Source organism: Chiloscyllium plagiosum, chromosome 11 (genome assembly GCF_004010195.1).
Source record: "Chiloscyllium plagiosum isolate BGI_BamShark_2017 chromosome 11, ASM401019v2, whole genome shotgun sequence".
NCBI lineage: Eukaryota > Metazoa > Chordata > Chondrichthyes > Orectolobiformes > Hemiscylliidae > Chiloscyllium > Chiloscyllium plagiosum.
This window is the reverse complement of record NC_057720.1, coordinates 62846234-62863271: the sequence shown is the minus strand read 5'-3', so window position 1 is coordinate 62863271 and position 17038 is coordinate 62846234. Positions and strand designations below refer to the sequence as shown.

Genomic DNA, 17038 nt, shown 5'->3' with positions numbered 1-17038 from the left:
ATGACTTAGATGAGGGAGTTGAAGGGTGGGTCAGTAAATTTGCAGATGATACGAAGATAGGTGGAGTTGTGGACAGTGAGGAGGGCTGTGGCAGGTTACAGCAGGATATAGAGGAGCTGCAGAGCTGGGCAGAAAGGTGGCAAATGGAATTCAATGTAGCTAAGTGTGAGGTGATTCACTTTGGGAAGAATAACATAAAGATGGGGTACTGGGCTAATGGTTGGATACTTGGTAGTGTGGATGAGCAGAGGGATCTTGGTGTCCATGTACACAGATCTCTGAAAGTTGCCACCCAGGTAAATAGTGCGGTGAGGAAGGCATATGGCGTACTGGCTTTTATTGGTAGAGGAATTGAGTTCCGGAGTCCTGAGGTCATGATGCAGTTGTATAAGACTCTGGTGCGGCCGCATCTGGAATATTGTGTGCAGTTTTGGTTGCCATACTATAGGAAGGATGTGGAGGCACTGGAACGGGTGCAGAGGAGGTTTACCAGGATGTTGCCTGGTATGGAAGGAAGATCGTATGAGGAAAGACTGAGACACTTGGGGCTGTTTTCATTAGAGAAAAGAAGGTTTGGGGTGACTTGATTGAGGTGTACAAGATGATTAGGGGTTTAGATAGGGTTGACCATGAGAACCTTTTTCCACGTATGGAGTCAGCTATTACGAGGGGGCATAGCTTTAAATTAAGGGGGGGTAGATATAGGACTGAAGTTGGGGTAGGTTCTTCACTCAGCGAGTCGTAAGTTCATGGAATGCCCTGCCAGTAGCAGTGGTGGACTCTCCCTCTTTATGGGCATTTAAGCGGGCATTGGATAGGTATATGGAGGATAGTGGGTTAGTATAGGTTAGGTGGGCTTGGATCGGCGCAACATCGAGGGCCAAAGGGCCTGTACTGCGCTGTATTCTTCTATGTTCTATAATATATCCTCATTTACTCTTAGGCAAATCCATTAAAATATTGCAAAATGTTTACAAAAATAACTTTAGACTTCATTATAATTTGTAGCAAACAAAAATTGTCAGTTTGCATAATGTAACCTACCTCAACCAAGACACCAACATAGGGTATAGAGCCTTCATCATACTTTACAAAGAAGAGCTCTGGATTTGTTTTCCATACGCCTAACCATGTAGTTCTTGCACGAAGCTTTTCAGTGAGATACTTGCTCATTGCTTCATCTGCTTCTTCTGCCTTTGTAAGAATAAAACAATTGAATATTTTAGGTTTATTTCCACGCAAATGATCATGCAGGCAAGTAATAAATTCAATCCATTTAACAAGTAAGTCCTGCAATTGAACAGAAATGTCAAAGCAAACAATCTTTAAAGCAAAATGTTATCTTTCTAGTTTTCTTATCCAATGGCTCTCGATAGCCTAAAATATTAGCATTTTTCAGTTCTTTTGTGCCACACTGTGTGCAAGGATTTCAGGACTGGTAGATGTGATCTACATGGACTTCAGTAAGGCACTCGACAAGGTTCCCTATGGGAAACTAGAGAAGGGTATATGAATAGGAAGGGTTTGGAGGGATATGGGCCGGGTCCTGGGCCTCTTGCTGAGATATTTGTATCATCGATACTCACTGGTGAGGTGCCGGAAGACTGGAGGTTGGCTAAGGTGGTGCCACTGTTTAAGAAGGGTGGTAAGGACAAGCCAGGGAACTATAGACCGGTGAGCCTGACGTTGGTGGTGGGTATGTTGTTGGACGGAATTCTGAGGGACATGTATTTGGAAAGGCAAGGACTGATTAGGGATAGTCAACAACGCTTTGTGTGTGGGAAATCATGTCTCACAAACTTGATTGAGTTTTTTGAAGAAGTAACAGAGAGGATTGATGAGGGCAGAGCGGTAGATGTGATCTATATGGACTTCAGTAAGGCATTCAACGAGGTTCCCCATGGAAGACTGGTTAGCAAGGTTAGATCTCAAGGAATACAGGGAGAACTAGCCATTTGGATACCAAACTGACTCAAAGGTCGAAGACAGAGGGTGGTGGTGAAGGGTTGTTTTTCAGACTGGAGGCCTGTGACCAGTGGAGTGCCACAAGGATCGGTTCTGGATTTGTCATTTACATAAATGATTTGGATGCGAGCATAACAGGTACAGTTAGTAAGTTTGCAGATGACACCAAAATTGGAGGTTTAGAGGACAGAGAAGAAGGTTACCTCAGATTACAACAGGATCTTGAATAGATGGGTCAATGGGCTGAGGAGTGGCAGATGGAGTTTAATTCAGATAAATGTGAGGTGCTGCATTTTGGGAAAGCAAATCTTAGCATGACGTATACACTTAATGGTAAGGTCCTAGGGAGTGCTACTGAACAAAGAGACCTTGGAGTGCAGGTTCATAGCTCCTTGAAAGTGGAGTCGCAGGAAGATAGGATAGTGAGGAAGGTGTTTGGTATGCTTTCTTTCATTGGTCAGAGTACTGAGTACAGGAGTTGGGAGGTCATGTTGCGGCTGTACAGGACATTGATTAGGCCATTTTGGAATATCGCGTGCAATTCTGGTCTCCTTCCTATCGGAAAGATGTTGTGAAATTTTAAAGGGTTCAGAAACGATTTACAAGGATGTTGCCAGGGTTGGAGGATTTGAGCTATAGGGAGAGGCTGAACAGGCTGGGGCTGTTTTCCCTGGAGTGTTGGATGCTGGCCATATAGAGATTTACAAAATCATGAGGGACATGGATAGGATAAATAGACAAAGTCTTTTCCCTGGGATGGTGGAGTCCAGAACTAGAGGGCATAGGTTTAGGGTGAGAGGGGAAAGATGTAAAAGAGACCTAAGGGGCAACGTTTTCACGCAGAGGGTGGTACGGGTATGGAATGAGCTTCCAAAGGAAGTGGTGGAGGTACAATTGCAACATTTAAAAGACATTTGGATGGGTATATGAGTAGGAAGGGTTTGGACGGATATGGGCCGGGTGCTGGCAGGCGGGACTAGATTGGGTGGGATATTTGGTCGTCATGGACAAGTTGGACCAAAGGGTCTGTTTCCATGCTGTACACCTCTATAACTCGAAGTCCAACCGACCCTCCGAACAATAACCCACCCAGACCCATTCCCCTACCCTTTATTTACCCCTAATTAATGCACCTTACACTATGGGCAATTTAGCATGGTCAAGTCACCTGACCTGCACATCTTTGGATTGAGGGAGGAAACCGGAACACCTGAAGGAAACTCATGCAGACACAGGGAGAATGTGCAAACTCCACACAGATAGTCGCCAGAGGCAGGAATTGAACCCAGATCGCTGGCACTGTGAGACAACAGTGCCAACCACTGAGCCACCCTTTTTGTTAATTTTGATTAGATTCCCTACAGTGTGGAAATAGGCCCTTTGGCCCAACCAGTCCACACCGACCCTCCGAAGAGTAACCTGCACACACACATTTCCCTCTGACTAATGAACCTAACATTATGGTCAATTTAGCATGGCTAATTCACCTGACCTGCACAGCTTTGGACTGTGGGAGGAAACCAAAGCACCTGGAGGAAACCCACACAGACACGGGGAGAATATGCAAACTCCACACAGACAGTCACCCGAGGCTGGAATCGAACCTGGGACCCTGGTTCGGTGAGCCACTGTACCGCCCTTTTTTTTAGGTCCTGGGGAGTGTTACTGAACAAAGAGATCTTGGAGTGCAGATTCATAGTTCCTTGAAAGTAGAGTCTCAGGTAGGTAGATTAGTGAAGGTGTTTAATGTACTTTCTTTTATTGGTCAGAGCATTGAGTATAGGAGTTGGGATGTCAAGTTGTGGCTATACACAACATTAGTTAGGCCACTTTTTGAATATTGCGTGCAATTCTGGTCTCCTTCCTATCAGAAGGATGTTGTGAAACTTGCAAGGGTTCAGAAAAGATTTACAAAGATTTGCCAGGGTTGGAGGAGTTGAGCTAAAAGGAGAGGCTGAGTAGGCTGGGGTTATTTTCCCTGTCGTGTCGGAGGCTGAGGAGTGATCTTATAGAGGTTTATAAAATCATGAGAGACATGGATAGGATAAATAGACAAGGTCTTTCCCCTGGGTTGGGATGTCCAGAACTAGAGGGCAAAGGTTTAAAGTGAGATGGGAAAGAAATAAAAGGGACCTAAGGGGTAACTTTTTCACACAGAGGGTGATGTGTGTATGGAATGAGCTGCCAGAGGATGTGGTAGGAGGCTGGTACAGTTACAGCATTTAAAAGGCATCTGGATGAGTATATAAATCACAAGGGTTTAGAGGGATATGGGCCAAGTGCTGGCAAATGGAACTAGATTTGGTTAGCACATCTGGTCAGCATGGACAAATTAAACCAAAGGGTTTGTTTCCGTGCTGTACATCTCTATGACTCCATGACCTTGGAGCAACTTTGTGATGATATTATGGAGCTGAACACTGAACATAAATTAGAGCAAGACGACATTACACTAAACTAAAACAAACTACAATACACAATCTACAACCCCGGAGTGTCCTGAGAGAATATGGCCATAGATACAATTAGAGGCAGCACAGTGGTTAGCACTGCTGCCTCACAATGCCAGGGACCCAAGTTTGATTTTACTCTTAGGCGACTGTTTGGAGTTTGCATATTCTTCCCGTGTCTGCATGGTTCCCCACCTGGTGGTCCGGTTTCCTCCCACAGTCCAAAGATGTGCAGGTTAGGTGAATTGGCAATGCTAAATTGCCCATACTGTCCAGGGATGTGCAGGCTAGGTAGGTTATCTATGGCAAATGCAGAGTGAGAGGGCTGGAGTAGTGGTTTGGATGTATGTGGGATGCTCTTCAGTAGGTTGATATGGACTTGATGGGCTAACTGGTCTGCTTCCACACTGTAGGAATTCTATTCTACAAAGGGTGGTTTAGTTTTTACTGTAACAACAAGTTTGGAGCCTGATATCTATGACCACCATGTATAGCATAATTGAGTATTAATGTATAATAAATAGTGTTACTTTGAACTGTAAACCTGGACAGTTTTTGACTTTGCCTTCTCTTTGAACCCAAACTCACAACGTAGCATCAAACCAGACAATAAAAGATGGTAGCATTAGTGGGATTTGCTACGTCGCAAATCTTAGCAGCAGTGAAGATCAAGAAACAGACCTAAGATTGGGTGGAGAAGAAAAAAATTTCTTAAAATATCTTTATAAATGTAACCATTGGTACAGCTTTTAAGAGCTGCCAGCAGCCAGAAAAGCCACAGACCTTAACAGCTGCTGTCAAGGTAATCTCAGAGCAGAAAGCTCCTCCAGAGTAAGCCCCAAACACTAAGTCTCAAAAAGCCCTTCACAATCAATAATAGGGAAAATGAAGTTTTAAGGAAACAGTGAGAGCAAGAAAGACCCAATAGCAGCTAAGGGAAGAAATCTGAGCTGAGTACCCATGAAAAGTGAATGACTACTCAACATGTAAGCAGCTTCAACACCTTCAGGGAAGGAACAAAAAAGATGATATTGTAGTACGAATACTGAAAGCTGTTAAAGTTTCTGTTGCTCTAAGTGCTGTTTTTAGATGTAAACTTCAGATTGAATTACAAATTCAAAGTTTTACTTGGACAGCTAAAATGTTTCATTAATTTTACAGATTAAAATACTAAAATTTGGTTAAAAGCAATGGAAACAAGTCTGATCATGTATTGTCAAATTTGATGTGATAATGATTACGAATGACACCACAGTAGACATCTGTTCTGCGGTCAAAAAAAATTATTGAATCTTATTGAGCGAAACTACTTCAAGAAAGTTTCTAATGAATCCCACTTGATCATCAGAGATTAACATTTTACCACCTGAATTAAAGACGTTTGCAGAGATGTTGTACAATTAAAGTGATATTGAGTGTCAAACAGACAGTCAAAGATCACATATTATGTGGAGAAAACATGCATTATCAATAACTGGGAATCTTCCCTAATAAGCACGAAAGCATGTTTTGCTCTCAACCTCCTGCCAAGGATACATGAACTAGCACACTATGGAAAATGTCTTTCAGCAACAGTATCTGAAATTGTGTACTGGACTACATGCTGAAACTACCCAGCTTCATAATAGGAGAATATGATGTCCTAGATATTTATAAGCAGCAGGCCTTATGGTGAATGATGAATGGGAATTTTCTAAGTATTCCGATTGTTCCCTAGCCATATTGCTTGTACGAATCGACAGCTCAGAAGGTGATCCCCAGAAGACCAAGTTGGTGAGGGAGTTCCCAACTCCTAAGTCAGTGAACAATATACGATGGTTTCTGGGTATCAAGTATCAATTTACTGAATTTTTACCATATCATATTTGCTATGGAATGCTTGTAAAAATCTCTTGAAAACATTACAAATGTTATTCAGTTGCACAGCAACAGATAGCCTTTCAGAAAACTGTACAGTTTTGGTCTCCTTACTTGAGAAAGGATGTACTGTCACTGGAGGCGTTGCAGAGGAGCTTCATTAAGTTGAGTCCGGATTTGAGAGAGTTGGCTTATAGGACAGATAGAATAGACTGGGACTACACTCATTTGAATTTAGAAGAATGAGGAGGGATTTTACAGAAATATATAAAATTATGAAAGGAATAGACAAGATACAAGCAGAGAGGTTGTTTCTCCTGGCGAGTGAAACTCCAACAAGGGGGCATTGCTTCAAAATAAGAGGGAGCAGATTTAGGACTGAGTTGAGGAGAACTTCTTCACTGGAAGGGTTGTGAATCTGTGGACTTTCCTGCCCAGTGAAGCAGTTGAGGCTACCTCATTGAATGACTTTAAGGCAAAGAGAGATAGATTTTTAACAGTAAAGGGATTAAGGGTTATAGTGGGCAGGTGGGTAAGTGGAGCTGAGTCCTTGAAAAGATCAGCCATGACCTTACTGAATGGCAGAGCAGACTTGACAGGCCAGATGGCCAACTTCTGCTCCCATTTCTTATATTCTTATGTTCTAAAATCAAGGACATGCTGATCTCCATTGATATCTTAATCAATTGCAATCTATTCTATCCCATGTGTATTGCTGTTGATGCTTCAGCCACAGGTATTGGGATAGTTCTTTTTCAGGAACAGCAGGCAAGACAGAAAAAGCCCATACATTATGCTTTAAGAGGTATGGAAATTTGGTACATCCTTATTGAGAAAGACGCTTTTAGTGGTTACATGGGCTTATGAAAAAAATTCTTATTACGTTCTGTGTATCAAAGCCATGAATAAGACTAATTATAAATCTTTGGTTGCTTGCTGGATGAAAAAGAGTAAGCAAAAATATCTCATGTACAATGCCTTTCAGCCCAGACTTATAAAATTCTTATATGAAACTCAGTATGTCCAAGGCAGGTGTCAATTGTTACAAGATGTTCTTTCCAAAACAATGGTTGAAATACTCACTTCTGAAGATGTTTTTACACTCTTACACTCAAACAACCATATTATCTTGGTCAGCCTCTTGAAACAAACTTGACGTCATTAGGAAAGTACAAAAGAAGGAACACGAGTGCACTAATGTGTACAGGTATTGCATTCAAGAATGGCTTGGAGCTTGGTTTGCAGACCACATCACCAAGTCTACTTTGAATACATAGCACTTTTCTGTACAGTCATAGTCATACAGCACAGAAACAGACCCTTCAGTCCAACCTGTCCATGATGACCATCATCCCAAACTAAACTAGTCTCCCCGCCTGCACGTGCTCATATCCGTCTAAACATTTCTTATTCATTACTTACCTAAATGTCTTTTAAATGTTGTAACTGTACCCACATTCACTACATCCTCTCGCAGGTCATTCTACACACGAATCACTCTCCTTGTTAAAAGAAACTGCCCTCAAGTCTTTTTAGAAGATTTCTACTTTCACCTTAAAAATATGTGCTATAGATTCTGTGTCATATGATCCTGCCCCACTAGCTACCTAACAAAGGAGCAGTGCTCAGAAAGTTAATACTTCCAAATAAACCTGTTGTACTATAACCTGGTGTTGTGTAACTTTTAATTTTCTTCAGAGGATTTACTTAGGCATAATTAATTGCAGAATAAGAGCTTATGAAGCTGTTTAGTAGCCAGGAATTACAAAACAGAAGATCTCATCAACAATTGTAATACATGCATTATATACAGTAATGAATAATGGAAATCTTTAATACTTGCAGAATATCCTGACTGACCGTGGATCTGTTTCAGCACAGACCTATTCGTTTGTGAAGGTAATTTCTTCATCACTGTGGTCAATTACTACTCAAGATGGTTTGAGATTAAAAAACTGATATCAATAATTGCTTAAATGGTTGAGAGAGCCCTGACGGAGATACTTTTCGTTCATGGTATCCAGGTGTTGTTGTTTCTGACAATGGTCCATTGTTTGAGAGTGAGGTGTTTAAAGTAATCAGAAAGATACTGAGCTTTCAACATGTCATAAATTTGTCTTGGATATCCTGAGTCCAATGGAAAATCTGAGACAAGTCCAGATTTTCCTACTGCTTTATTCATTTGCTGCTCCAGCCCACTCTCCTCAGAATTGATTGTGAAACTTGAAAAGGTTCAGAAAAGATTTACAAGGATGTTGTCAGAGTTGGAGGGTTTGTTTCCAGGCGGTACATTCCAATGACTTGATGATGATGGGATGCAGACAAAAAGCTCAACCCTACATTCGAAGTAACTTGGTTCTGATGGACAATAATATGGTAGGCAATACAGATTGCTTCCCACAAGGAATGCCAGTTCCAGAGTGGGCTAGCACAAAATAAGACAATATGGCACAGAATAACGCCATTTGGCCTCTCAAGTCTGCTCTTCATTTGGTATGTTGATATAGAGCCTTAGAGATTGAAACAGACCGTTCGGTCCAACTCACCCATGCTGACCAGATATTCTAACATAATCTAGTCCCATTTGCCAGCACTTGGCCCATATCCCTCTAAACCCTTCATATTCATGTACCCATCCAGATGCCTTTTAGATGTTGTAATTATACCAGCCTCCACCACTTTCTCTGGCAGCTCATTCCATACACGCACAACCCTTTGCATGAAAAGGTTGCCCCTTAGGTCCCTTTTAAATCTTTCCCTCTCACACTAAACCTATGCCCTCTAGCTCTGGAGTCCCCCACCCTTGTCTATTTACCCCATCCATGCTCATGATTTTATAAACCTTTATAATGTCACCCCTCAGCCTCTGACGCTGCAGGAAAAACAGCCCCAGCCTATTCAGCCTCTCCCTATTGCTCAAATCCTCCAGCCCTGGCAACATCTTTATAAATCTTTTCTGAACTACTTCAAGTTTCACCAACATCCTTCCAATAGGAGGGAGACCAGAATTGCACACAATATTCCAAAAATGGCCTAACCAATGTGTTTCTGATATGTTTCTCAACCCCATTCTCCTGCCTTCTCCCCATAACCCTTGATCCTCTATCTGTGTCTGTTTTAAATGTACTAAATGACTTGGCCTCCACAGCCCTCTGTAGAAATGATTTCCACAGATTAACTACCCTCTGACTGAAAAAATCCTTGCTCATTTCAGTTCTAAAGGGTTATCTTATAAATCTCAGGCTGTGCTCTCTGGTCCCAGTCTCTCCTACTTGGAGGAACATCTTCTCCAAGTCACTGAATACTGACCGAGAGCCCTCAACCAATTCTCATATGACAAGCCTTTCATCCCCGGGGTCATATAAACTTCCTTTGGATCCCCTCCAATGCCAGCACATCTTTCCTTCGGTACAGGGCCCAAAACAGCTCACAACATTCTAAATGTGGTCAAAGCCTTACATTAGCCTCAGCAGTACATTTCAGCTGTTGTATTCTAGCCCTCTTGAAATGAATACCAACATCGCATTTACCTTCATAACTGCCAAATGAACCTGCATGTTAATCCTAACAGAATCCTGAACCAGAGTTCCCAAGACCCTTTGTGATTCAGATTTCAGAAGCTTTTCCCCATTTAGAAAATAGCCTGTGCTTTTAGTCTTCCTACTAAAATCAACTCCAGCTTTCCCACTACTCTTGACCCACTCCAACAGATCCTCGTCAGATGCCATATCACTTGCCCTACACTCCTCCCTAAAACATCTTGACACCAAGAACAGCTACGTAAGAATAGCACTCATTGACTACAGTTCAGCCTTCAACACTATTATCCCCTCTAGACTGATTACTAAACTTAGTGATCTCGGACTAAGCCCAACTCTCTGCAACTGGATCCTCAGTTTCCTTACCCACAGGCCACAATCAGTGAAGAGTGGGGACAATATTTCATCTTCACTAACATTCAACACTGGAGCACCCCAGGGATGCGTACTCAGCCCCCTATTGTACACACTGTATACTCACAACTGCATCACCAAATACCAGACTAATGTCATTTACAAGCTCGCTGATGACACCACCATAGTCAGTTGAATCTCAGATGGCGACAAAACAGACTCCAGATGGGAGGTAGAAGATCTGAAAAAATGGTGCACTGAGAACATCCTAGCTCGCAATGCCAGCAAAACCAAGGAACTTATTATTAACTTTCAAGGGGATGTTACTCATGCCCCCTTACACATTAAAAGCATAGAGGTGGAATGAGTGGACAGCGTCAAGGTCCTGGGAGTGGTCATCCACAACAAGCTTTCTTGGACTCTTTATGTGGATGCACTAGTTACAAAAGGCCCAATAACGTCTCTTCTTCCTCAGGCAGCTGAGGAAATTTGGCATTTGCCAACTTTTATAGGTGTGTCATCGAGAGCATTCTGTCTGAATGTATCACTACCTGGTATGGCAACTGTACTATTCAAGATCAGAGATGGTTACAGAGAGTAGTGAAATCAGCCTGGACAATCACAAAGACCAACTTTCCATCTATAGAATCCATCTACCAGGCCCGCTGTCAAGGAAAGGCCGCCAGCATTCTTAAAGATCCATCCCACTTTGGCAATGATTTTTCTACAACCTCTATCATCAGGGAGAAGGTACAGAAGCCTAAACAATTGTACCCTACTATTGTTAGAATACTGAATGGACTCACAAACTCTTAACATTCACCTGTACTTGTGTTTTTGTTTTTGCTGCTGTTTACCTATTATTTACTATCTATGCTACTTAAGTTAAAAATCACACAACACCAGGTTATAGTCCAACAGGTTTAATTGGAAGCACACTAGCTTTCGGAGCGACGCTCCTTCATCAGGTGATCAACCTGATCACCTGATGAAGGAGCGTCGCTCCGAAAGCTAGTGTGCTTCCAATTAAACCTGTTGGACTATAACCTGGTGTTGTGTGATTTTTAACTTTGTACACCCCAGTCCAACACCGGCATCTCCGAATTATGCTACTTAACTATGTGATCTGCCTGTATTGCTCGCAAGACAAAGCTTTTCACTGTGCGTCGGTACACGTGACAATAAATTCAATTCAAAATACATTATCTCACACTTTCCCACACTGCATTTCATCTGCCATCTCTTTGCCCCCTCTCCCACCCTGTCTAGGTCCTTCTGCAGCATGCCTGCTTCCTCAATACCACCTGTCCCTCTACCTGTCTTTGTATATTCAGCAAACTTAACTCAGTTCCTTCGCCCAGAACATTAATCTATGAGTAGCTGTGGTCCCAGTATGGACCCCTGTGGAATTCCACTTTGCCACTACCATCCATTGTGGGCGGCACAGTGGTTAGCACTGCTGCCTCACAGCGCCAGAGACCCGTGTTCAATTCCCGCCTCAGGCGGCTGACTGTGTGGAGTTTGCAAATTCTCCCTGTGTCTGCGTGGGTTTCCTCCGGGTGCTCCGGTTTGCTCCCACAGTCACAAAGATGTGCGCGGCACGGTGGCACAGTGGTTAGCACTGCTGCCTCACAGCGTCAGAGACCCGGATTCAATTCCCGCCTCAGGCGACTGACTGTGTGGAGTTTGCACGTTCTCCCCGTGTCTGCGTGGGTTTCCTCCGGATGCTCTGGTTTCCTCCCACAGTCACAAAGATGTGCAGGTCAGGTGAATTGGCCATGCTAAATTGCCCGTAGTGTTAGGTAAGGGGGAAATGTAGGGGTATGGGTTGGTTGTGCTTCGGCGGGGCGGTGTGGTCTTGTTGGGCCGAAGGGCCTGTTTCCACACTGTAAGTAATCTAATCTAATCTAATCTAATCCAAAGATGTGCAGGTCAGGTGAATTGGCCATGCTAAATTGCCCATAGTGTTAGGTAAAGGGGTAAATGTAGGGGAATGGGTGGGTTGCGCTTAAGCGGGTCGGTGTGGACTTGTTGGGCCGAAGGGCCTGTTTCCACACTGTAAGTAATCTAATCTAAGAGAGCCGAGGAAGAAAATGTTGAGTAAATGTTGTAAGCAATCTACATTATTTATTTAAGTAGATATGTAACTGTTCATCAATGTTTATTTGAAAGAAATGTGTGAGGAGGGATGTTGAACAAGGGCTCCAGTACCTGAAAAAAAACATTGTGATGATGTCATGGAGCTGGAAATCACTGGACATAAATAAGTGTGGGTGGAGTTAGACCACACTACACTAAACCACAGCAGATCACATTACATATGACAACTAATTAAAAAATTTAATATTAGATACTAAACTCAAAAATCAGACAGTCTTGAGAGCATATGGATACAAAGACAAATTACCACTTATTGAGTGTAACTATAAGATCAGGGTCTGGTAAATTTATGTTTATCATACATTTAGTATTAATGTATAAAAACCTCAGTTTCCTAACTTTGCCTTCTCTTCACTAGTTAGTCTTTAATCCAAGTGTGGCATCATGATTTCTCGATCCTTTTACTACAATGTAAATTGTTAGTGTCATGATTCATTGGGATAGCGCACTGGAAATCAAGCCCCATTTATCCCTAAATTTTTCTCAAGACCCTCCAATAACTTTTAAAATAACTGATTCCAGCATTTCCCTACGATAAATTTTAGGCTTATTGACCTGTAGTTTTCTTCCTTATGTCTCCCTCCTTTCTTGAATAAAGGAGGAGTTGTAAATATAGGAGCAGCATTAGGCCAATAGTGCCTTTGAGCCTGCTGGACCATTCAAGATCACAGCTCATCTGATTAATCTACATTATCACCTACTCCCAATAACCTTTCATCGCCTTGTCTAGAATCTATCTACCTCCGCCTTAAAATAACCAAGTACTATGTTTTCACCACTTGTTGAGCAAGAGTTCCAAAGGCTCACAACCCTCTGAGGAAAACGATTCTCCTTACCTCTGTCTCAAATGTTATGTGAAATAGTATTACATAAACTATTTTCCAATCTGATGGCAGGTACCTTCACAGAGTCTGGTGAATTATTTCAATCCTCTTCTCTTTGCAGCTCCTGACTGATCTGTTTATTTCTAACATGAATATACTTTTTCTCACATTTCCAGCATCTGTAATTTTATTTTATTGGGTGGGCAGCTATCATGTTTCATGTAATCGGTGACTTTAAATTTTCAAAGGAATAATGACTATCACATAATGCATTTCATTTTCAATTAATAATCCATGTAATTATAGTAAGATAATATTTCGATTATTTTTGATTGGAAGATGGTTTTGATTAAAGACAAATTTAACAGATTGAATTTCTGTGGGGTTCTCCGATTCATCCTCTGTAATTCAGTAAAAAACCAAGAACACAACACAAATAACATTTACTCAATAGTTGCATGGTCTCATGACTCATACGCTCAAGTTATAGCAGAGAAGCAGGAGAACATCTGTAGAAATTCAATCCCAGTTTGAATCTTAGCAGATGGGCTTAGGCATGAATATTGGTCCCATAGTGGTCCAATTCCTGTACCTAACATGAAATTTACATTCCTCTCTTAGTTTCCTGTTCATTATGTTGCCCTCTGTTTCTCATCTCATCCACATCTGCTACTCTTGCTGTTCGGGAGGGTAAGCTGATATGAATTGGAATTTGTGATTTCAGGATAATTTTGTACAGAATGTAGACTCAGATTTTCCAATATGGGAGAGGCCTCCAATTCAAATTACATTGCTAATGCACACTGGAATCCTGAAAAAGAACATAGACATCAGTGGTATTCGTTCAGGATTCATAATTCTAATGACAGGGAATCAGATGGCCAGAGCCATACAGACTTTGGCAGTTTTCATTATATTTATCTTGATTTTTAAATGGATTTACTTTCATAGAAATATGCTCGTTTTATCCATAAGTAAATCAACTAGCACATGATAGTAGTCCAATATCCCAAACATCGTTCACCCTCCTACCCCATCAAAGAGTAGGTCAGCCCATGCCACTCAACTTCCAAACTTTCAGTGTAATCAGGAAATACAGGATGGTGGCTTCAGTTTTTTTTATGAGGTAAAGAGAGGTTAATGGGCTGAATATTGTCAGGGACAAGGAAGGGGTGAATACTTTCAGGATGAAGGAGAGGACTGAACATTGTTAAGAGTTGAGGGAAGTGGGTAAACGTTATTGGGGGTGAGGAAAGGTTGGAGCATTTTAAAATGTTGGCAATAGGTTGTGACAGCACTGTCAACGAGGGGAGAATGCAGTGTCAGGGTTGACAGCTCCATTCAAAACAATGTAATAATGAACTATTCATAGGAAAAGCAGGCACAGATGCATAGGAATTACACTTGACATTTAGCCTCCATCTGTGTTCACCCCTGAATCTGTGCTGGATCTGGTGTCAGAATATGCAAAGGCATGTGGATTGATTAAATCATAGTTAGCTTTGGACACTCGTGGTTTTGCCTCTAGTGGGGTATTTTATCTGATGTTGCAATAATTATGAAATCAACCTGACATAAGAAACAAGGTGCGGAAGGTGTGGTATTGAAGAATCCAACATTTATTACAATTAGCTATGTAGTTATGTTACATTCATAGAGATAGCATTGTCTGTCCTAAAGTCAAGTTATTAGATTACAACTGAGAGCAAGCTTCTCATAGCATCTCATGCTTCAAATGATCCCCAAGTGAGATGGCAAATGAGACCTTTATACCCTCAGATCATATACTATGCTACAGTGATGGTATCATGGACATGTCGTCTAAAGGTATTGTTGATATATTGACTGTGCTGGAATGCATCCTCTCCAATGCTGACTAGAAGATCTGGACCATAATTGCAGACAGAAAGCAAAGATAAATCCTTGTACAACTACTGGAGTTGCAAAGAATACCAGCGTGATTTGAAACATGCAGGGACGAAGTGGTAAACAAGAATGCCATCCCAGTAGAAGATGTAGGGCGACTGGAAATTTTACAGGAAGAGGGAACAAGTGTGAATTAAGGAGGGGAATGATGTGTGAAATGCCTCCATCCCATTTTTTTTACTGCAGCAATGGGGGTGCCAATACATCGTCAAATTCGTCATAACTGCTTTACAATAAAACCTCGACAAAATATGTCATAATCATTTCTACAGGTGACAGAATTTGGGTGTAATTCATATGCATTACAATAATGCTTCAGTAGGCTGGGCTAAATTGCACTATTAAGTCGTTTTAAAGCTGTCATGTGTTTAGAATAACTCGCCAAGTTTTGCAAGTTTCCAGGTTGGCGTGCACAACAAATGGGAGCCTAGAATTTAAAAAAAGTTATATTTATCCCGCCATCCCAACAGTATCATATTCTGGCCGCAGCTTTTGCTCCTCGTCTTTGGTCATTTTGGCAGCCCACTCCTTCCCTATATCTTAACGCTAATCATCAACTGCCTAGTTGCTGAATCATTTTTCCCTCCACTTTGTACCTTGCAAGAAGCTAAAATCTGATCACAGTACAGGTTCACCCTGCTCTCCGGCGTGAATTTGACAGTTGACACGTAGACCGGCGGCAGAACATTCGCTTCTTCCAATTCCTCTGAGTCTGCCGGCTTGCGCTTCATCTCCCGCTGAGCAGCTCTCACCGGCCGAGGGGACGAAGTCAGGGGTCGAACAGAGCTGTTTTCTCCAGAGCTCTTATCATCCAGCTCAATCTCCGCTGAGTGACTTACTTGGGCCTCGCAGGTGATATCCTTCTCGGAAGAGCACGACGCCATTACCGCGCTCACCCGTTGCTCCAACCGCCCACACGAGCACGCGGCGGATCCAATCTCAAGCGAAGACCATGTGCAGAGGGGAACAGTGGGGAAAGGGGGCGGGGACAGAGGTGCAACAGCGCGAGATCATCTTCTGAAACAGGCAAAACACCAATGAGGCGTTTCACCACCAACGGCCAACCGCGCGATCATATCCTTGCACCAGAACGTCGGCGCTGGTTTTCAATTGGCGCGTGCGCCGCCAGAAACGGCAGTGGGCAAAGAAGATGGTTTTTGTCTTGTTTGGAGCGGTGAATGTTCGCTGTTTGCTGCATTGCATTTTTGCTTTGCGTTTCAATTCCTTGATTTTTTTTCCTCATCGCACAGATGTTCAGTTGTCGAACGTTTATCTGCCATCCTTTGACGAGGAGATGTTCATTCAGCTGCCCTAACACACGGCAAGACAATATAACATATAACGTCTCGAGGGGAACTTTGGATGTGCGAATATTTTGTGTTCTGTTCATCTGATGGTTAATCGGCTTGCAACCATTCAATTTTAGAACAACCGTTGAATTGTGGTAGGTATTTTATTGATATGGCTGACGAGCAGTGACTGCAGTGGAACTTTCTGTTTTAAGCTATGTCAGCAGACTTTCTCATCAGAACCAAAGTAATTCTGCTGCAACTTAAACCCTTGATAAAGGAGTACTGTATACGTAGCAGGAAACATTGGACTTCACGACGACTATAAGAGAAATAGGCGATGATAGTTTTAAATAGTATTATTCAATTTATGTATTACTTACTTATTCATGTTATAATACATAGGGGTTATGAGACTTTCAAGAGTGTCGAGTGTTTTTATTTCAGATGTATGCTTCATCTTGGTCTCTGTCTTTGTTGCTTGCCTATCAATACTGAGCCAACCAATGTTAAAAATCACACACCAGGTTATAGTCCATTAGGTTTATTTGGACGTCCACGTTTTCCGAGCGCTGCCTGACGAAGGAGTAGCGCTCCGAAAGCTTATACTTCGACATCCACCTGTTGGACTATAACCTGGTGTTCTGTGATTTTTAATTTTGTCCACCCCAGTC

General features: G+C 42.2%; 1 protein-coding gene across 1 annotated transcript in view; it reads right to left on the bottom strand.

Moving 5' to 3' along the window:
- LOC122554733 (testicular spindle-associated protein SHCBP1L-like) overlaps positions 1-16747 on the bottom strand; it is a 74895-nt gene extending 58148 nt beyond the window's left edge. Inside the window, exons 1-2 of the mRNA XM_043700111.1 lie at positions 15672-16747; positions 1045-1194 (exon numbers count right to left, since the gene is read on the bottom strand). Coding sequence (XP_043556046.1) covers positions 1045-1194; positions 15672-15959 — 438 coding nt within the window. The 5' untranslated portion in view covers positions 15960-16747. The remainder of the gene's footprint in view (positions 1-1044; positions 1195-15671) is intronic.
- Positions 16748-17038: the final 291 nt, after the last annotated feature.